Source organism: Xiphophorus couchianus, chromosome 20 (assembly GCF_001444195.1).
Source record: "Xiphophorus couchianus chromosome 20, X_couchianus-1.0, whole genome shotgun sequence".
Lineage (NCBI taxonomy): Eukaryota > Metazoa > Chordata > Actinopteri > Cyprinodontiformes > Poeciliidae > Xiphophorus > Xiphophorus couchianus.
In genome coordinates, this window is record NC_040247.1 from 3898838 (window position 1) to 3916620 (window position 17783).

General features: G+C 37.9%; 2 protein-coding genes across 2 annotated transcripts; one reads left to right on the top strand and one right to left on the bottom strand.

Annotated features, from left to right (window-relative positions):
• Positions 1-265: 265 nt before the first annotated feature.
• Positions 266-17753, top strand: LOC114136258 (proteasome inhibitor PI31 subunit). The gene is made up of 8 exons (XM_028004138.1): positions 266-404; positions 12262-12422; positions 12963-13115; positions 13884-13966; positions 14150-14332; positions 16347-16403; positions 16632-16793; positions 17586-17753. The coding sequence occupies exons 1-8, from the start codon at positions 395-397 to the stop codon at positions 17635-17637; spliced, it is 861 nt and encodes a 286-aa protein (XP_027859939.1). The 5' UTR covers positions 266-394; the 3' UTR covers positions 17638-17753.
• LOC114136261 (phosphatidylinositol glycan anchor biosynthesis class U protein-like) lies at positions 2917-10004 on the bottom strand. The gene is made up of 4 exons (XM_028004144.1): positions 8800-10004; positions 8603-8727; positions 4010-4152; positions 2917-3838 (listed from the first exon to the last, which is right to left on the bottom strand). Exons 1-4 carry the CDS (start codon positions 8985-8987, stop codon positions 3725-3727), a joined length of 570 nt encoding a protein of 189 aa, XP_027859945.1. The 5' UTR covers positions 8988-10004; the 3' UTR covers positions 2917-3724.
• Positions 17754-17783: the final 30 nt, after the last annotated feature.

The following is a 17783-nucleotide window of genomic DNA, read 5'->3' on the forward strand; positions in this document are numbered from 1 at the left end:
CCAGGAGTCAGACAGAAACACGTTAGTTCTTGGCTTGTTTTATTGTCATGCAGCTCTACAGTAACACTAACTCTACGGTTAGTGTTTCCCTCAAGGCGGCATTAAAGTCTTAAAACGTCTTAAATTTGACTGAAACGAGCAGAAACTCTGGAGGTTCGACAATCAGCAGCCAGGTAGAAATAAACAGCTGAACACAGAAGGCCTGAAACGTTTAATCCGACCCAAATGTATCTGTATTTATATCTATATCTATATTCCAGGTTAGCGTTTTGGGAGGAGATGATCTTGGATCCTGTCAGGTTCGGGTTCCCTCACTTCGGCATCCCAGACATCCTGCCTCCTGGAGCCATTCCTCCGGAGGCCCATTTCGACCCGATTGGACCCTTGAGACGACATGGACTGGGGTGAGACACACACACCACCTCGTGTCTATCAGCACCGATTGACATCATATTGATCAACATAACGAACTGATCTGGAACAGGTTAGGGTCAGTCTGCGGTCTAATCAAAACCTGGAGTATCGTGTCCAAAGCTGCGTACGCCCAAAAATATGCGGCGCCTTATTTTACGCACAAATCAGCCTGTATGAAAATGAACTTTGCGTCAAAGTTTGCGTAAATATACACAAACTTTTTCCCTGCAGTGAAAATGTGCAGCAGCAACACAAACTTTATCTGTGGACAATAATAAACTAGAAAGAGTCAAAACTCACATAAATCCACTGAAACCTGATTCAGTTATTTAGAGCAGGACGCATCAAACCCCATGATTTTATGATTTCAATATTTTAGTGTTTAAACAATGAAACTGAACCAATTTATCCTCAGACAATAACCCAACACAAAATAAAGAAAATAGAAATAAAGGATGTGAAAACCTCAGTGTAAATAATCATGTTGCTCAGTTTGCGCCTCATAAAGATGAAACGCATCGTCTGAATGCATCTATTTATTCTCACTAATGAGAAACCAGGGCTGATCAAACAGTTTGATTATTGAAGGTGATCAGGTGTGGAGACAATCCCAGGTATATCAGTAGCTGCATCAAGGTGAGCCGCTACCTGAGGAGCTTTGGCTCTGATGGAGAACATGGAGCCATTGATCAGAGATCAGATTGATCTGCTGGTTTATGAGCGTTTAGATTCATCCAGACTGATCATCCTGGAGCTCTGAGCAGAACTTAAAGCAGGTACCGGTACCGGTCCAGCTGCAGCCGTCCTCTAGTGGAGCCGCCCGCTTTGTGAATATGGACAGAAATCATCTCTACCCTGTAAATGTAGCTTCTGCTCATGATTTCTGGATTCACAATAAACATTTAAATCCCGGCTGAACGCTCTGCTGCTCCAACAGCATCTGCTCTGCAGATCTTTAGGATTTATTTGGACTTTTGTCCTTTAAAATGTAATAGTTTTACTACAGCAGCAGTGCTGAGCTCCTGCATTAACCGGAACGACTCTGTGGTTTTTGTGCTGCTTGGCGTCTTGGCAGACGACAGAACGACTGAGGGCCAGAGCTTCAACTGTCGTCTCTTTAACACCAGGTTACTGGGGAGATGTTATTCTGCCCCATTACAAATTGGAAGTCTCCATTCTCGTCTTCTGGACCAGAGACCTGCAGGCGTTCTCTGCAAAAGCTGTGGCTGCAGCGCAGAAGAACAGGCTTTGTGGTTTTCATGAGGTCACCTCACGTCTCTGATTTGGAATCAGCAGATCTCCAAAGTTTTGGTATCTCTGGGATCTGGGATCTGGTTTGTGATCTGGGAGTTTTTCCCTCCTCCTCTTCCTGCGTCTCTGTCAAACTGAAGTGATTTGTGGCTGAAGCTGCAGCTCCACCTTGAGCTTCTTGCTTGGTGTAAAACTGAATTAAAAACCATCCAACCATCATCAGTTGCTGATTCAGACCACAACTTCCAAACCATTTGTAAAGTTAGTTTTCAAATGTTTTTTTTATCTGAAAAGTGTGGCATACATTTGTACAAATTGTGAAGAAGTGTTGAAGCCAACATCGCGACATTATGGACCCAGAGGGTTTTTTTCTTATTGCTTCACCAGAATTTGGAAACACTCTGGTGTGTTTCGTACTCAGTCACAACAAACGTCAACTTACAAAACACAAAAGTGAACTTTAAATGTCCTCAGTGAAAACCTGGTTATTTCTTATTATTTGATGCTGGAAAACAGATGAAAATCAATCTGTTAACTTGGTGTTGATGTTTGAACATCGTTAAACGGACAAATAAGAAGCAGCAGATCAGAACCCGGCCTGTCAGCAGAGGGCGCTGTGGCACACCAAAGCAATTCTCTTTCCTCCTGTTTGCCTTTTGAATGTTTGTAAAGCGACTATATGAGAAAAATGATTTAGACTTCAAACATATGTCACAAACCACAGTTTAAAGGTAACTTACATGTAAAAGGGTGGTGGCAGCATCATGCTGTGGGGAGGCTCTTCTCTAGCTGAATCCAAGACATCCCGAACATACAGCCAGATTAATGCATATCCATGTCAAACTGGCCTAATCAAAACCCAGCCTTAAAGAACAGCTAGGAACTGATGTTACATATTAACAAATGGATGTTTACAGATTCCAAAGAATCCAGAGATGTGCAAATGAAACATTTCTCTCCCGGATGATATTTATCAGAATTAGTTTAAAGCTCAGGTCAGAATCAATATTTTATTTTATTATAAAAACATATTTTTTTTTGCATTCAGATTCGATTTCTGGATGCAGAAACTGGAAACGGGTCTGAATCACCATTCATCAATGTTTAGTTTTTAGATCCATCTTTTAGTGACTCACAACTAAAACATTCAGTTCAAGTACAAAGAAAAATGTTTTTGTTAATTAGTGCAATTAATTAATTGAAATTTAAACATTTTTTAAATGTCAAATTAAAGCAGCAAAGTGTCACAGAAACATTCAACATTTGAGCCTTTAATGTGTGAAACCAAACCTGCAAATATCTGAGAAAACCTGAAATAAAAAATACCAAAAACTTCTGAGCAACAGATAAAAAACTTGTTTTAAATAAATAATCGTTTCACCTGCAGATTATCTGACTAATAAGACATTTTTCCATGTTATAAGTTTAATAATCTACAGTGGAAACAGAAAGTTTAATGCAAATCAAATAATTATTTAATTAAAAAATGCTCCTACATTTTGCTGAAAAGTTACTTTAATTTAGCTTCGTATTATTTTAAGTGTTATAAAATATTTTTTATAAGAAAGGGAAAAAAATACACAAATAAATTTTGTGTTTTGGCAGCTTGGACAATTTTATCTTGATCCATAATCTGCAAAACAAAAAATGAAGTTTTGTTGTTTTCATCCCAGAAAAGATCCAATCAATAACTGAAACCTTTAGAACTTTATATAATCCTGGCATTCTGCTCACAACACAAAGAAATTTAAAGTCATCAAGCAAAATAGACAAAACCAAGTGATGCTGAGCCATTTCTCTGGACATTCACACGTTTCCTACATTTTATGTTTAAACAGAAAAAGTTCTGAATAAAATATTCTCAGATGAAACTTTCCCTCCTGAACAGTTCAGAGTTTGTTCATCGGAAACGGCGGCGAGTCGCTCAGAGTTCTGCACCATCAACGTTTTTATTCCTCCTCATTCCAGTCTGAGGAGGTTTGATCAGATTTGATCAGGTTTGATCAGATTTGATCAGGTTCGATCAGCTCGTTGCTCTGCAGCAGCCGCAGGGCGCGCTTCATTTCAGCACCAGCGTCGCCTCGGAGCCGTCCTTCTTCTTCAGGTAGAGCCCGGCCGTCAGGTGGTGCTCCCTCCTCAGGAAGGCGTAGAAATAATCCGACACCAGCAGGATCTGGACCGGAAGCAAAAACACATTTTCAGCAGAAACTAACAGAAAGTTTTATTTTTTTTATTGTCATATAACTAGCAGGTTGTTTCCTGGGTTTCCAGAGATCCGCCTGAGGGTCGGGGGCAGCAACGCAGTGATTTTGGCCTGTTTCCGGTTCCGCCGTCGCTGCTTTACCTGCGCCACGTTGAAGAGCAGCGTGATGGCGTAGTAGAAGTTGGAGTTGGCGCTTCCGGCGTAGATCCAGAGATGCCACAGAACCGGGAAGAGAGCAGAGCAGGCGAGCAGAACGCAGGAAACCAGGAAGATGTTCCTGAGGACTGGACAGGCAGGCAGGCAGCTCAGTAGGACCAATAAATCAATAAACCACTGATAAATTATTGATAAACCACCAATAAATCAATAAACCACCTATAAATTATTGATAAACCACCAATAAATCAATAAACCACCGATAAATTATTGATAAACCACCAATAAATCAATAAACCACCAATAAATTATTGATAAACCACCAATAAATTATTGATAAACCACCATTAAATTATAGATAAACCACCAATAAATTATTGATGAACCACCAATAAATTATTGATAAACCACCAATAAATCAATAAACCACCAATAAATTATTGATAGACCACCAATAAATCAATAAACCACCGATAAGTTATTGATAATCCACCGATAAATTATTGATAAACCACCAATAAATCAATAAACCACCGATAAATTATTGATAAACCACCGATAAATTATTGATAAACCACCAATAAATTATTGATGAACCACCAATAAATTATTGATAAACCACCAATAAATCAATAAACCACCAATAAATTATTGATAGACCACCGATAAATTATTGATAAACCACCAATAAATCAATAAACCACCGATAAATTATTGATAAACCACCATTAAATTATAGATAAACCACCAATAATTTATTGATGAACCACCAATAAATTATTGATAAACCACCGATAAATCAATAAACCACCAATAAATGATTGATAAACCACCAATAAATCAATACACCATCAATAAATTAGTGATAAACCACCAATAAATCAATAAACCACCAATAAATTATTGATAAACCACCGATAAATTATTGATAAACCACCAATAAATTATTGATAAACCACTGATAAATTATTGATAAACCACCAATAAATCAATAAACCACCTATAAATTATTGATAAACCACCGATAAATTATTGATAAACCACCAATAAATCAATAAACCACCGATAAATTAGTGATAAACCACCAATAAATCAATAAACCACCAATAAATTATTGATAAACCACCAATAAATTATTGATAAACCACCATTAAATTATAGATAAACCACCAATAAATTATTGATGAACCACCAATAAATTATTGATAAACCACCAATAAATCAATAAACCACCAATAAATTATTGATAGACCACCAATAAACCACCGATAAATTATTGATAAACCACCGATAAATTATTGATAAACCACCAATAAATCAATAAACCACCGATAAATTATTGATAAACCACCGATAAATTATTGATAAACCACCAATAAATTATTGATGAACCACCAATAAATTATTGATAAACCACCAATAAATTAATAAACCACCAATAAATTATTGATAGACCACCGATAAATTATTGATAAACCACCAATAAATCAATAAACCACCGATAAATTATTGATAAACCACCATTAAATTATAGATAAACCACCAATAATTTATTGATGAACCACCAATAAATTATTGATAAACCACCGATAAATCAATAAACCACCAATAAATGATTGATAAACCACCAATAAATCAATAAACCATCAATAAATTAGTGATAAACCACCAATAAATCAATAAACCACCAATAAATTATTGATAAACCACCGATAAATTATTGATAAACCACCAATAAATCAATAAACCACCGATAAATTATTGATAAACCACTAATAAATTATTGATAAACCACCGATAAATTATTGATAAACCACCAATAAATCAATAAACCACCGATAAATTAGTGATAAACCACCAATAAATCAATAAACCACCAATAAATTATTGATAAACCACCATTAAATTATAGATAAACCACCAATAAATTATTGATGAACCACCAATAAATTATTGATAAACCACCAATAAATCAATAAACCACCAATAAATTATTGATAGACCACCGATAAATTATTGATAAACCACCAATAAATCAATAAACCACCGATAAATTATTGATAAACCACCGATAAATTATTGATAAACCACCAATAAATCAATAAACCACCGATAAATTATTGATAAACCACCGATAAATTATTGATAAACCACCAATAAATCAATAAACCACCTATAAATTATTGATAAACCACCGATAAATTATTGATAAACCACCAATAAATCAATAAACCACCGATAAATTAGTGATAAACCACCAATAAATCAATAAACCACCAATAAATTATTGATAAACCACCAATAAATTATTGATAAACCACCATTAAATTATAGATAAACCACCAATAAATTATTGATAAACCACCAATAAATTATTGATAAACCACCAATAAATCAATAAACCACCAATAAATTATTGATAGACCACCAATAAATCAATAAACCACCGACAAATTATTGATAAACCACCGATAAATTATTGATAAACCACCAATAAATCAATAAACCACCGATAAATTATTGATAAACCACCGATAAATTATTGATAAACCACCAATAAATTATTGATGAACCACCAATAAATTATTGCTAAACCACCAATAAATCAATAAACCACCAATAAATTATTGATAGACCACCGATAAATTATTGATAAACCACCAATAAATCAATAAACCACCGATAAATTATTGATAAACCACCGATAAATTATTGATAAACCACCATTAAATTATAGATAAACCACCAATAATTTATTGATGAACCACCAATAAATTATTGATAAACCACCGATAAATCAATAAACCACCAATAAATGATTGATAAACCACCAATAAATCAATAAACCATCAATAAATTAGTGATAAACCACCAATAAATCAATAAACCACCAATAAATTATTGATAAACCACCGATAAATTATTGATAAACCACCAATAAATCAATAAACCACCGATAAATTATTGATAAACCACCAATAAATTATTGATAAACCACCGATAAATTATTGATAGACCACCAATAAATCAATAAACCACCGATAAATTAGTGATAAACCACCAATAAATCAATAAACCACCAATAAATTATTGATAAACCACCATTAAATTATAGATAAACCACCAATAAATTATTGATGAACCACCAATAAATTATTGATAAACCACCAATAAATCAATAAACCACCAATAAATTATTGATAGACCACCGATAAATTATTGATAAACCACCAATAAATCAATAAACCACCGATAAATTATTGATAAACCACCGATAATTTATTGATGAACCACCAATAAATTATTGATAAACCACCAATAAATTATTGATAAACCACCAATAAATGATTGATAAACCACCAATAAATCAATAAGCCACCAATAAATTATTGATGAACCACCAATAAATTATTGATGAACCACCAATAAATTATTGATGAATTACCAATAAATTATTGATAGACCACCAATAAGTTATTGATAAACCACCATTAAATCAATAAACCACCAATAAATTATTGATAAACCACCAATAAATCAATAAACCACCAGTGAGGTCTATACATGGAAGGAATCTCCACTAATGTTATTGATTTTAGTGATTGATTATTCTGACGCTTAACTGATTAATCAATTAAAACCAATTGATACATTCTACAGATTCTTCATTGATCCACTTCAGACTTTTTATGCAACATTAGAAATGTATTGGCAATAAACTAATGATTAAATTCATTTTCAATAAGTGCAATAACAGATTTGCTGTAGAATCTGAACATAAAACATTTGGCTAAAATATATTTACAGAAATAATTTTTTTTAATCTTAAATACTAAATGCATATATATTTTGTATATTTTGGATTCATTTCTGCTCCATTGTGTCGATTTGTTTGACTCTCTGTTTAACAGTTAATCTGTGATTAAATTAGTTGAAGATTATTTGATTAATCCGATTAATCGTTCCTACTTCCTTCTTGTAGTTTTACTTTACTTTTGCTTTGGAACAAAAATGTAATTTCTGGACTGTTAAATGAACCTGGAGATAAGCCCCGCCCACTACGGCATTAAACACTCACCTGTGAGCTCAGGTGTCCGCGCTGCACACCTGGACAATTAGCTTCGAGTTTTTAAAATAACAAAATAATACTCTTTTTTGCCATTTATTATGGCAATAAATTATGGAACAATATTGAAAGTGTTATTTTGTGTGAAACATTCAGTATGTGAGCGCAGATCTCCATCCTGAACGACATTTAAAGAGACGGAACCATTTCCAAGTATGTTGGGTCGCCATGTTACCTTCAGTTGTTATCAAAGTGTTATTTATATCAAATATGACTTAAATGAAATATGACTTCCTTTAAATCCACTGGATGTTTGTTGGTTCCTTTTACTAGTAAATTCAATCAAAAGCAAAAGTTTGTGCTGCATCTTAAATTATAACAGATTTTAACTCTCTTATCTTATTTTAAAGGGAAATTCCCCCACTGTTGTTTTTAATGCTTTTGTGCATCAGCTGGCCGACCCGCTGACCCCGTTGACCCCGACCTGACCCAGGTGTGCAGTAAACACTCACATCTGTGCAGGTGGCTCCAGACGGGGAGGAAGGCCAGGTAGAGCGCCGTGTCGCCCACGGTGGGGTAAGACTTAAAGATGGAGATCACCGCCAGCTGCATGTACATCAGGAACACCGGCTGGTCCCTGCAGGCCGACGCACACAGAGGTTAGGGGGCGCAGGGAAAGGTCAGAGGTTAATGAGACGGGAGGACTGACTTCAGTTTGATGCACAGAGGGACGGTGTAGAAGAAGACGTTGATCTGGAAGACGCAGAGGAAGAAGAGGCGGAAATGCTCAAACATCTCAGCGAAGAAATACCAGAAGAGGCCGATGTTGGGCGTCAGGTCAGGAACCGAGAGGCTGGAAAAAAAAAAACAGGAACATGGAGCTGGACCAGAGGACATGTCCCACAGCGCCCTCTGGTGGAGACACGGAGAACTGTGTTTCTATCCACAGCAGTCTGGAAGGGCTGAGATGAACTTCATGCCAAACTCAACCATCAGAGGGCGCTGCACTGTAACTCTGCTCTTATTTAAATAAAAAAACTCCACCTCAAGTCAAGATACGGTTAAACAAAACATTTTAATTTGTTTGCATATTATCCTCGGAGCCAGAAAACCTTCATGGTGACGTTAAATTTATCTTCTCCTGAGAAAACGTGTTCTCTGTTATGGAGCCTGTGTACAGAAGCTTTTGACAATTCTTCTAGAAGAACATCTGTGAGGTCAGACTCTGATGCTGGATGTGACGGCTTAGCTACAGAACCTGCTCTGATTCATCCCAGACGTGTCGAGGTCGGGATCTGTGGTTCTACTGGAACATCAACATCAGAGCTGGGAGCTCCGCGCCGTGGGTTCACCGGGACGTACTGGTGCTGAGGAGGGACACAGGCAGGCGGAGAGGGCAAAACATGTCGGTGGATCTATTGGCAGCGCTTTCACCTTTTTGGAAGAGGCGGATGCAGTCTTAATAAACATAGGATAAAGCTACTCACTGCAAATCTTTTTCATTTTATCAACAAGGACAGCAACGTGATCATCGCTTCAGAAGAATAGGCTCAAGGAGTTCTGACTAGGATGGAACACTCTGCGTATCAGGAGCAACCCGTTCCAAAACAAGCTGATACATCGACTGCAGACAGAGCGACTGGTTCCCTTCCTCCTGCCCCCCTCCCTCTCTGTTCACCCACTCATTCACAGGATTCATAGGATACATATGAAGAAATGTCTTCTGGACTGGAGTTTCTTAAATTTACAGATGGAATGAATCAACAGGTTCTCTTCGGGGCGTCTCTCCTTAGTGCTCATGTAGCAGACCTCACTTCATTTAAGCCACCTGCCTCTGACTTCCCGACCCGATTATTGCAACAGCGTCTTCACAGGTCTGTCCAACAAATCAATCAAACAGCTGCAGCTGGCCAGAATGCTGCTGCTCGCGTTCTCACTAAAACCAGGAAGATAGAGCACATAACACCAGTTTTAAAGTCCCTCCACTGGCTCCCTGTAGCTCAAAGAATAGACTTTAAAATACTGTTACTTCCAGACTTCTCAGGTCTCTGCATCTCCAGAACCAGAACCAAACGAGGAGAAGCAGCATTCAGCATCTATGCACCACAAATTAGGAACAAACTTCCAGAATACTGCAAAACAGCTGAAACACTGACTTCCTTTAAATCTCGACTAAAAACCCACCTGTTTAGGATTGTATTTGAAACGTAATCAATTACAAATTTAATGATGGAACTTTACTTAATGTCATGTTTTGATTGTTGATTCTATCTTGCAATTGCACAAAAATCCGTGAGGGACGACGGAGTCCCAGAGCAAACTTCCGTGAAAGAGGTGTACAGAGCCTGGTGCCGGAAGCCCGTTGAAAGGCTGTTTACATCGTTTTAAACTGTGTGATTGTGAGCGTGAATAACAATAGCAATTATATAAAAAAATATTTTATGTTATATTTTGTTCCATATAACACAGTAGGAGTGTAACAGGTAAACCTTTTATGGATGACATTAAGTCAAGTAGATGGAACTTAACTTAATGTCAATGTTGTTGATTTTATTGATTTTGATTGTTGATTCTATGCTGCATTGTGTTTCTGTGTTTGATATGATCTAAAGCACTTTGAAATGCCTTGCTGCTGAAATGTGCTATACAAATAAAATTTGATTGATTGATTGATTGATTGATAATCCACCAGAAAGTGAAAGAGGTAAATGATGAGGGGAGTCTGCAGGAAAGAAAAAGATCAAGCATGGGATGTCAGGTGGAATAAATGCTTAATGATAAAATTCATCTCAGCTGGAATATAAAACAAGGAAACTCTGTTTTCTCTGTAAGGAACATCTCAAATTCTGAAGCTCTTTACGTTTGAAAACTGAGGCAAAAACAGTACAAAATCAAACATATTCACATTAATATCCAAATCTAATATCCAAACGTGTACTTTAAAATGGTTTTTAACCAACATGTGCATCAACAGCCAGATTTGACGTCTTACCTCGTGGAAAACCTCGCCGGAATACGGAGAAACTCCCAGATTTATGGAGATTTCCGAAAATCTCCATAAACTTGAAGTTTGGCATATGAGAGCATCTAATGCAACTCTTTCAAACATGGGATGTCACTCATAACATTTGTTACAACAACCACATTTAATTTCCCTTTGGGATCCATAAAGTAGTTTTGAATTAAACTGAATAAATCTGGAAAGTAAATATGAGATGAGTTCATTTAAATGTAAGCTGTTTCCAGGTTCGGCTCGGTTCTTCATTATTCTGGTTCTGCTGGTTGTTGAATCGCTGACACACAGAAACTCAGATATTTGTTCAAACAAAAAAGAAACGCATCAATAATAATTTAATTTTTTTAAAAGCATAAATTAAGTCCCTGCTAATAGATTGTTCCGTGTGAAAACTGTATTAATAACAATATTGTTAATACTGTCAATACTAATAATATTGACAGAATTATATTTAAATTAGCATTTTATTTTTGTATTTATTTCAGAAACGAATTATTTCTTAAACATAAATATAATTATTTATCTGTTTAATAAAAATGTTTTGTTTTAGTGTAACAATACAAAAAAGACAATATATAAAGTAGTACTTTATAACGGAACGATATTTCTTATATTGGTTCTGTTCCGGAAACTATATGTGTTGCATCAAAACAAAACGAACTTTTCCGTAAAGTTAGAAAAAATAAAGCAGCAACTTTTTCCCCAGAGATTTCTCTCTGGAGAAAATAAGAGAAACTAGGGTTGAAAACTGTATCTGTAATACAGCAATGATTGAATATATGGTAAAACTTTCACTACTGGCTTTAGGGTCACTATTTTTGATCCAAACTCACTCAGAGCTTTCCGCTGTATATCGAGCGTCTTACAATAAATTTTTTTTGTTGCACAAATAAACAGCCTCTTTCACATCCCAGACTTACACAGCCATTAACCTCTGTCGAAATATTTTCGGGTTCAAATGCAATTTAACAGCTGTATAAGGTTCAGTAATTTTCCGAAATAATTTTATTGTATCACTTCTGAAATTAGTTTCTAATGTGACTAACTCGATTTGACAACGTTCTTGTGCTTTTACTTTGAAATTCCCTGACAGGAAGTAGCTGTGGTTGCTATGAGACTTCAGTGAAGACTTTCGTTTTCCTTTCTCCGGTTTAGATGCGGAGCTGGTATCGGCTGTTGGGAGAAAAATGGCTGGTTTAGAGGCGCTGTACACCTGTGTCGCAGATAAAATCCAGTGTCCGCAGGACGCCGTGGTCTGCTTAGTTCACTGGGAAATGATAAAGAATGGCTACCGGTGCATCGGATCTGGAGACGAGGTGAAAGAACAGGAAAATGGTTTGAATTTGATTAGCCGTTGATCTGCAGAGGTTCGATTAGCGCCGAGCTCTGTCAATGTTTGGGCAGTTAAACATGACTGAAGGTCTCCAACTTGATTAACTTAATTAATAAATAATTAAATTGATTAATTTTGTTTCCGAATTTAAGAGAAGTTGGGAAGCAGTAGAAAGGCTATATGTGATCTGTTCTTTACGATGAGACGGATTTGTGACATTCAGGGAGAAATTAAACAGTTTGTTATTGTTATGGAGTTATGTACAAGCTTAGCTAAAGTATTCAGATTAGCTTTTTAATGCGCATTGTTATCCGGATGTTAATCATTTCAAAACAAAATGCCAGACTTGGGTTAGCTTAGCATAAATCAGTCTGTTTTATTCAGACTTCCAGGGGGAAACTTTGGAGTTGTGAAAAATGTCGAGTCATCTTTGGGAGGCTAACGCAACTGCATGATGATAGACACTCTAATATGGTCATTATTTTGACTGAGTCTCTTTTTCTTTTTCTCTGTTGTATTGTAGCCTAGCAGCCGTGATAAAAAGTCAGAGCTGCTTCCTGCTGACTGGAGCAGCAACAAGGAGCTGTACAGCCTGCGCTACAGAAGCAGCGACACAGACACCATGATGGTGCTGAAGGCCATCGCTGTGGACTCCACGCTCATCTTCAACTTAATGGTAACTCAACAAACAGGACCGGCTTCTCTCTGCAGTTAAAATGAAAGTTGCTGATGCAGAGGATTGATGCTAATAATCACACAGGGAGCCGGATATGTACAGGAGAGACTCTGCGCTGTTTTCTTCTTCAGTGTTTAAATCAGGTGAAACCTTCACATTTAGCTCAAATGCTTGAACCAATTATTTATATTACCACTGTAATTATTTACAATAGCAAGTTCCCTTTGTATTTGGTCGCCTTTTAATCCATGACTTTGGTCAAACATTTTGAGCATAAGGCTTGAACTTTGACCCCCAAATCCCAAAGGAGTTGAAAAGTAGGCTTCATGGAGCAGTCGTCCAACGCTCCGGCCGGCCAGGCAGAGACTGAAGGAGCAGCAGCAGCAGATGAGGTGGATTAGCAGAGCTGATGATGTCATCAGGATGTTCCATCCATTTTCTTACATTCTGCTCCCTGGTGGGGTCAGGAGGGCCTTTTGAGAGGCGGGGTCACCTGGACAGGTCGCCAGTCTGCCGCAGGGCAACACAGAGACAGACAGGACAAACACACACACACACACTTAAGGAGAATTTAGACAGGCCAATCAACGTAACATTCATGTTTTTGGATTGTGGGCCGGGAATCGAACCAGGACCTTCAGTGCTACCAACTGCACCACCGTGCAGCGTGCTCATCAGGATGTTTTGCTGCACAATATCGTCTCTTTTGGGTTTAAACATGGGATTGGTGGGCAGAACGTCTGATTAAAAGCTGCTGTTGTTTTGCAGAACTCCGGCACTAACCAGGTTTCAGACCTGATGGTGAACATCAGCGACCACGTCAACGCCGATCAGCTGCACACGTTTGACAGGTTGGTTTGTACCAGATTTGTTTGTCCCACCTGAGAACAGAAAACCTCCTGCATACACGCTTAGTGGTTTGAATCATTTCAACATATTAAAATAACACATTCTGCCAACAATAACCAGCCGCACAGATAATGACGTAAACACGACGTTGTTCCGGTTGGTGACGGAGCCTCTCTGTGCCACAGCGTGTTCAGAGACGCAGACTATTTGTCTGAGAAGGTGAAGTCTCAGCTGCTGCCTCGCCCAGAGAAAGCGCCGGAGAGCAGCAGACGGGAGGAGGGCGAGTCGTCTCAGAGGAGGCGGGAGGAAGACGGCGACCCCCTGCGGCTGCCCTGCAGACACCCTCGCCACGGGCCGCAGCCTCACTGGTCAGTAAGCAGCGGCGTCCAGGAAACCGCCTCGCTCTAATAAACTGTCTTCACTAATTGGTTTTATGTGTTTAATTACGCTCTGAAACAGACAAGTAGAATATTATTCAACACACACATCAAATATTTAATAAACCAACGTTTCCATTTCTCTTGTAACATTATTTTTCTATTAAATGTGGTTTTAGTTTCAGAATATGAAGATTATTCCTCTGATTAATAACTCAAAACACATCAGAGCAATAAGTTCATCTGTAAATTCATCAACTTCTAAAGTAGATAGAAAACGTCAGAATGACCAGAAGGAAATTTTCACAAAGAATCACTAACATAACCACAAAAATATTATTTTGTTCTTTTTTCAATAGGTTGCAAACATTTTTCATGTTTAAGTTATTGTTCTAAACACTTTAATGTCTTATTTGATGAAAATGTATAAAAGCTAAAAACAAAACTAAATATTTTTATCTAAAAGTCTAAACACATTTCCTTAAAGTGTGAATTATAAAAATAAGTTTCATTTTATGTAAACAGATTATATTTACCTGGACTGAAGGTAAAAATTAATCTTTGGGTTTTAAAGTTTGTTAGTTTCAATTCGGCTCAGTTTATTTCTAAAGCGACAAATTCACCCCAGATATCAACTAGAGGAACTTTACAACTAAAAATAATTTAAATCTATTATACAATTTATGCAAGTTATCCATCAAATCATTAAACTCAATTAATTATTCAAATTAGTTTAAATAGTTCCTAAGGAAACTGAACAGAATATCGATCCTCTCCTCCTGACCAGCAGGGGGCGACAGCTGGAAAATCTCTGGTATTAAGTTATTACACACTCCTTCGGACTGAACATGCATGTGGTGACAGTGGAGAGGAAAACTCTCCTTTAACAGCAGGAAACCAGCAGCAGAACCAGAACCCGGTTTTTATCGCAGCAGTCGGTCGGTGATCGGTAGAACTCGTGTCTGAAGTTTAGGCCTTAAAAACGTCTTCATTTCATTTACAGACTGGAAGTTTGTTAATCACAGATTTAACATTTTGACAGAAATATTGAATGTTTTGGGTTTTTTTTACTTTTCTGTCAGGTGAAAGTTTGAGTCTTTATTCGTTTTGTGACTGGAGGCTGTTGAGGCTACCGCTAACTAGCTGCTAACACAGTGTTGGTGTTAGTTAACAGTTAGTGTTTCCCTCAAGCTGGCATTAAAAAGTCTTAAAAACGTCTTAAATTTGACTGAAATGAGCAGAAACTCTGGAGGTTCGACAATCAGCAGCCAGTTAGAAATAAACAGCTGAACCCAGAAGGCCTGAAACGTTTAATCCGACCCAAACGTCTGAACCCAGAATAATGATTTATGTTTCTGTTTCTGAAACACCAGAGTTCACATTTATCTGGGTCCATTCCCGGTTCTGTATCTGAAGGTTCAATCAGTGGGAGAAAGTCAGTTTGTTGTTTGATTTGTGTAGAAGATGATCGCAGCAGCAGGTCAGAATTATTTTATTTAAAGATGGAAAAGTTTTTTTTTCTGGAAGGGAAAATCAAACTGGAGGACGGATTCGTTCCCTCCAACGACCTTTAACCCGGTCACATGAGACGGCGGCCCTTCATCGCCACAGTGGCCCCCAGGGGACAGAGAGGATGAGGAAGATGAGGAAGACGGAGCAGAGACGGATGGATAGAAAGTGAACAGAGAGAGTTTGAGACGGAAAAACGGAGCGATGAAGAGAAGATCGGATCATCTGGACCTCACATTAATCAAAAACGTTACAAATATTTGATTGTTTTTATTTTTGAAACATTTTGGTTTTAAATTGGTTAGAAAAAGTTTCAGAGCCGATCCAAAACGTCTGAGACCAGAATCCGTTTAAATTCACTTTATAGCATGAAAAGGTAACGGGTCACTTCCTGTTGCATTTAAAGGGATCTTAAAGGTTTTCTGGATCAATCATTAATGTCTGATCATTTTTATTTCATCAATAAAAAAACAAAATGTCTGTTGGTTTGTTTCAGGCCCGACCCGCTGAATCCTCCGTTCGCAGCCGGAGGAGCAGATCTGGATCCGTTTGGGTGAGTTCACATTTAATCTGGTTTAAACCTGAATCTGGTTTACACAAAAAATGAAGCAGATTGAGACTTTTTGTTTCTTCTACATTTAGAACCAAATTATTACAGATGTTTCTTTATTTCTTTTATTGGTTTTTGATGTATTGAAATGAAACCTCTGGTTTCACCCTGATGATTCAGTGGATAATATCTATATTTATATCTATATGTATATCTATATGTATATTCCAGGTCAGTAGGTGGGGGGGGGATGATCATGGACCCTCTGAGGTCCGGGTACCCTCGCTCCGGCTTCGACCCGTCCAGCGGGATCCCAGACATCCTGCCTCCTGGAGCCGTTCCTCCGGGGGCCCGCTTCGACCCGTTTGGACCCGTGGGACGCCACAGACCGGGGTGAGACACACACACACCCTCGTGTCTATCAGCACCGATTGAGATCGTATTGATCAACATAACAAACCGATCTGGAACAGGTTAGGGTCAGTCTATGGTCTAATCAAAACCTGGAGCTTCATGTCTAAAGCTGTGTACGCAGAAAAAATGTGCGGCGCCATATTTTACGCACAAATCAGCCTGTATGAAAATGAACTTTGCGTCAAAGTTTGAGTAAATATTTGCACAATTTTCCCCTGCGGTGAAAATGTGCAGCAGCAACACAAACTTTATCTGTGGACAATAATAAACTAGAAAGAGTCAAAACTCACATAAATCCACTGAAACCTGATTCAGTTATTTACACTAAATTATTCTTAGATAATCAGATTTCAGTCTGAACATTTCTGCCTGTTGAGCTGTTTTAGGGCCACTGTCACTTTAAATAAGCAGTTTCTGACCACGCCCCCAATGTATTCTGACCACACCCCCAATGTATTCTGACCACGCCCTCTACCCCAACTGGTTTCTGGTTGGTCACAACAAAACTGTTTTCCAGCAGCCATTGTACAGCAGGAAAACCAGCTGACGATCTCTGGAGATCACGTTGTGTCTCAGCAATCGGCTCATTCTCCAGTTTTAAACTTGAACTTATCACCTAAAACTGCGTGGATGTTTTCAGAAATGGTCCAGACTTTCAGAACAAATTTGACCAGAATGTGAAGCTGTGAAATCCGAAGCGTCGGACGGAGTTTCATTTCCTTACGTTTTCCTGAAGTCAGTGACGTTGATGTTTCTGTTTCCTGTTTTCAGGCCTGACCCCGACCACATGCCGCCGCCCGGATACGATGACATGTTTATGTAGCGCTCGGCGCCGATTCCTGCTTCCATTACTCCTGCTCACACCGCAGAACTGGGTCCGGTCCAGAACCAAGCCAGATCCGGTCCGGAACCACCACGGATCGTCCAATGACAGGCGGGATTCTCTGAAAATGAAAAATAAAATATTCA